The sequence below is a fragment of the Delphinapterus leucas genome, chromosome 2 (genome assembly GCF_059928025.1).
Source record: "Delphinapterus leucas isolate spDelLeu-1000000601 "Yukka" chromosome 2, BTC_Dleu_Yukka2, whole genome shotgun sequence".
In the NCBI taxonomy this organism is placed as follows: domain Eukaryota; kingdom Metazoa; phylum Chordata; class Mammalia; order Artiodactyla; family Monodontidae; genus Delphinapterus; species Delphinapterus leucas.
The window spans coordinates 172,460,950-172,465,404 of NC_143130.1; the positions used below are offsets into that span (position 1 = coordinate 172,460,950).

The 4,455-nt window shown below is 52.6% G+C and overlaps 1 protein-coding gene across 1 annotated transcript; it reads left to right on the forward strand.

Moving 5' to 3' along the window:
• Positions 1-651: 651 nt before the first annotated feature.
• TCL1B (TCL1 family AKT coactivator B) lies at positions 652-3,598 on the forward strand. The gene is made up of 2 exons (XM_089908171.1): positions 652-813; positions 2,875-3,598. Exons 1-2 carry the CDS (start codon positions 652-654, stop codon positions 3,067-3,069), a joined length of 357 nt encoding a protein of 118 aa, XP_089764297.1. The 3' UTR covers positions 3,070-3,598.
• Positions 3,599-4,455: the final 857 nt, after the last annotated feature.

The following is a 4,455-nucleotide window of genomic DNA, read 5'->3' on the forward strand; positions in this document are numbered from 1 at the left end:
CACTGGCTCATTTTCTGTGGAGAGGGAGCCTGATTTGCCCAGGAGGTTCCTTGGCCAGCTATCTCCAGGGGCAAGAATCCACTGAGCTCACTACCCCAAGGGTTCGCGATTGGGGTCCTGCTGAAGGAATGGCCACGGGAAGATGCCCTGGCAGTCCCTGCCAGCTCAGAATCTGGAGCTCGGAGGTTTGCATAAGGCCTGGCAAGAGCAGAGGATGCCAGCGATAGGCTGCGGAGGAATCAGCGGAAGCAGGGAAGTGTTGATCTTAAGGAACCAAACTGCCCCTGCGCAGAGGCCTGGGGGGGCTCTGTACCTGGGGAGCTTCTTATCCGCCGGCCCCTGAGGCTCCTGACTCTGGTCCGCGCACCTCCAGGCAGGTGGGCCCAGTTCCTCCGACTCCTGCTCTGTGGCCCCGCCCCTGCCTGCCCCCAGAGGCAGAGGGCTTCTCCCCGCTCTGGCTCTGCCCCTTATTCAACCCCCTCGCACCCTCACACCTGGGTTCGCTGGTCCCTGCAGCCCCTGCCAAGGCTCACTGGCCCCGCCCCCAGGATCACCGGCCTCACCCCACTCGGGAGCCAGTCCACTTAAGGAGGCTGAACACCTGGGAGGTTCCCTGTGTGCCTCGAGGCCTGCCCTGGGCACAGCCTTGCAATGGAAGCAGAAGCTTCTCCGCCCCTTGGGTCGCCCCCATGCTGCCTGTGTTTCCGGAGGCCTGGCATCTACGAGGATGAGAATGGAAGGACCTGGGTGACTGTGGCCTTGCGGATCAGTCCCTCCCACAGAGCTTGGGGCAGGGGCTCCCCTGGCAGCACAGTGAGTCGTGGGGCATGAGGGGAGGCAGCGGAAGGGTGGTACATAGACTTTAGCCCGTGGGGGCCCTGCATATTATGCAATGAGGATGCAGTTCTCACTGGCGCTGGAAAACTCGGCCTGTGTGGGTTTGAGCGTGCTGACCAGGAGCCCCTGCCTGGAGGGGCCACAGGCAGAGCTTATCTACAGGAGATGATGCAGTCCTCCGTGGGGTGGCTGAGAGAGAGGTAGCTCAGGGCCTAGTCTTGCCTCTAGTGCATGCTGAAAAGGCTTCACACATCCGGCGGCTATTCAGGTGGGCTCTGCGGGATGAGTAGGAGTTCTCCAGGATCAGAAAGGAGACAGGACAAGCACAGGCAAAAGCATTGCAACCTAGAGCAGCAGGTGGGCCAATAGTATAAAATTTACCTTGGCTTCAGGCTCCTCACCTGCAAAATGGGAAAAATCTACTTCTGTGGAGGTCACAGACACAGCTCACCATCTGAATGGCCTGGGCGAGCATTTGAGAGGTAACACATTCTAGAATCCCACCTTGGAAACTGATTCAGGAGCCTTGGGTGGAGTCTAAGACCCTTTATGTTTTAAAAGCTCCCCAGGTGATAAGGATGATCACTCAGATTGGAAAGAGCTGCCCTAAACTAAGGGTTTGGATCACAGCCCATCTTTGAGGGACAAAATATAAATACTTCAGGGTAATATGGTAAATACTTATCCAGGTATTAAATAAACAATTCACGGTCATTTTAAACAATATAACACATTTCCTAGCTATCTTCAAATAGGTAATCCAGAAAATTTTTTGTTGAGAACACTGTCTTTTCCACCCAATAAAGCATGCAGAAAATTCTGGACAAAATAGTTTAGGAAGTTTTTAAAAAGCATACAAAAGTGTTCAATGGGAAAAGAATGGATTCTTCAAATAACTTAGTCATGAGTGGGGGAGGGGAACGTGGAGGCTGAGCATTGTTTTCACAATTTGAAATGATTATTTCTGAATAGTAGATCTGGGTTTTCACATGCAGTCTTAGGATGGGAGATGGCTTTCCGAGCATGATCGAATGCAAGGGTCAGCAAACTTTCTGTAAAGAGTCTGATAGTAAAAATTTTCAGATTTGCAGATGGTAAAGACTCCGTAGCAACTACTCAACTCTGCCCTCGTAGTGCAAATGCAGCCAAAGACAGCACACAAAGGAAGTAGTGTTTGTTTGCAATAAAGCTTTATTTACAAAAGCAGGTGGTGGGCCAGATTGGGTCCATACTTTGCTGACGCCTGATCTGAAGCCAGAATCCAAAGGGAAAGAGATTTTGCCACATAATTAAAACTATCCTTCTTGCAAAACCAGCTCATAAAGTTAGGACAACAAACGGAGAAAAATAACTTGCAACATGTATGACTGATAAAGGGCTAGATTCTTAGCTCGGAAAAATGTTCAGCACAAAGACAAATACTCTGATAGAAAACTCTGTAAAGAACTTCCCATTTAGTTGCAAAACACATGGAGCTTTGGTTATAGTTGTCTGGTGACTTTCCCTCATTTTTATACCTTTCTGGATTGGCTGATTTTTTTTTTTTCTTTTAATGTTCACAACAAGTAGTGATGGCCATGATCAAAACTACAAAATATTTTTAAGGGAAAACCCATCACTCCCAGATCCTGAGGTCTATGGATATCTTATTTTTATTTATTTATTTTTTTAGATATCTTATTTTTAAAAAGAGAATTTTTAAAACTATGGAAGTAGCCAAGACAGAGGGCCAACAGAGTAATCAGTGTAGGCCCAATGTTGCGGACAGGCTGGAAACAGAGGCTAACTTTTCAGGGTGTGGTGGGGTGAGTGGGGTGCAGGTCAGTGGGAGGATGGTACAGAGGAGGCCTGGAGAGAACTAGTCCAAGGAAAACCCCCAAGTGATGGTGCCAAGGCTCTGGGTGTGGGATTCTAAAAGCATGCCCATCGACCTCTGGTCTGGGCAGCCCACCAGCCGGGCCAGGGGATCCAGGACCCTGGTTGTGTGTGTGCAGCTCAACCATCCCTGATGTGCCCCCTCCTCTCTGGTCCCTTCAGCATGAAATCATCGTCACAGTCCACGTGTGGCAGATACCAGTGCACCCCCAGATGCCCAGGTCCCCCAGCCATCTGCTCGTGCTCGGGCTGCCCCCCAAGTGGGAGCTCTACCCCGGGCGAAGGTACCAAGCAACGGATTCAAGACTCTGGGAAATAGTGGACCATGGCCAGGAAAGTGCATGGTGGCCCAGGTGAGGGGGATGGGCATTAAGTAGTGACCGTAGGTGTGCAAAGTGGGGCAAAGGATGGGAGGGATCCCTTCCCCGGGCCCCTAAATCCACAAACCCGGGTTCCCATCTGCTTCATTTGGATAGAAGAGCATCTCCCAGAGGCACTGATCACTGCTCCCCCGTTCTGCAGATCAACTCCATGGAGCAGCCGATCCTAAAACGTCTGCCAAGTGGGAGCCGCTGACGGGGCTGGTATGTCAGGCCTGGAGCCTCGCAATGCGGACGGCAGACACTAGCAAGGAGGACACTCCTCTTTACAGAAAGGCAATGCTGGCCACCTTGCCCTCAGGCTGCTCCCTGAGTTTTTCTTACGTAGCCACCCGTTTACGCCCCCTCCCAACCCCAGTGGATGTGATTTCCACCGTGGACAGACCCCTAGTATGTTCACAAAACACTGAATAATGGTCATCATTTAATTCTCAAAAGAATTCTCTGAGGTGTACATGTTAACATCCCGTGTTACAGATGAGCAAACAGGCTCTAAGAGCTGGAATGATTTCCCTGAAACCACAGAGCCTGGAAATAGCCGTGATCAAGCTTGGATCCAACGAACGGGGATCTCTAGGTCCGGCCATGGCACTGGGGCGCCACAAGTCCAGTCGATGGCAGTGGCCTTCAGGGACCCTGCGTCGACCCACAGAGCCTTCTTCCTGAGACTGGCAGCAGCTCGAACTGCACTGAGGGCCCAGAGTGGGGCTTTTGCCCTCCTACCCCTGGTCCTGTTCTGACAGGCCACCGCCCGGCTCTTCTGAGGTTCCCAGACTGTCACCTTTTGTCTCCTCCCAGGCCCTGCTGGCCCTGTGATCCTTATGTACTTGCTCTTTGGTTTGCACACCTACCAGGGCCTCCTTGGGGGGGGCAGAGGCAGCGGGCCCCCTGTCCACTCTGCATTTCCCATCTCCCTCCGTCTGTGCTCAGGGTGACCTGCCATAGCTTCTCTTCCCCCTTTGTATCCCTCATGCCAATCTTCCAGGTGCCACTCCCCCAAACACCTCCCCTCCATGCCCACCAGACCCAGTGCCCAGCCAGAGCCCCGAGCCTCCAGTGCAGCCTAAAATTGGAAACTTGCCCTCGGCTCTGCTTGGCCTCAGGCAGGGAGTGGCTTGAAGAGTGACAGGTCTGGACTTGAGACTCAGATGCGCCCTGGATGTCACTTTTGCTGACACTTTGGCCGGGAGTAGATCAAGTGCTGGGCAGGCTGTTAGCTCCTGAGCCTCAGTTAGCCCATCTGCACAAGGGGCATGTGGAGCGACGGATTTGGCCTGTGGTTCTCCCGCCCCATCAGTCCCAGGAAGTGATGCTGGTCCTGGAGGGTTGCCTCCCAGTGCTGGGTAATTAAACGTCATTGCTC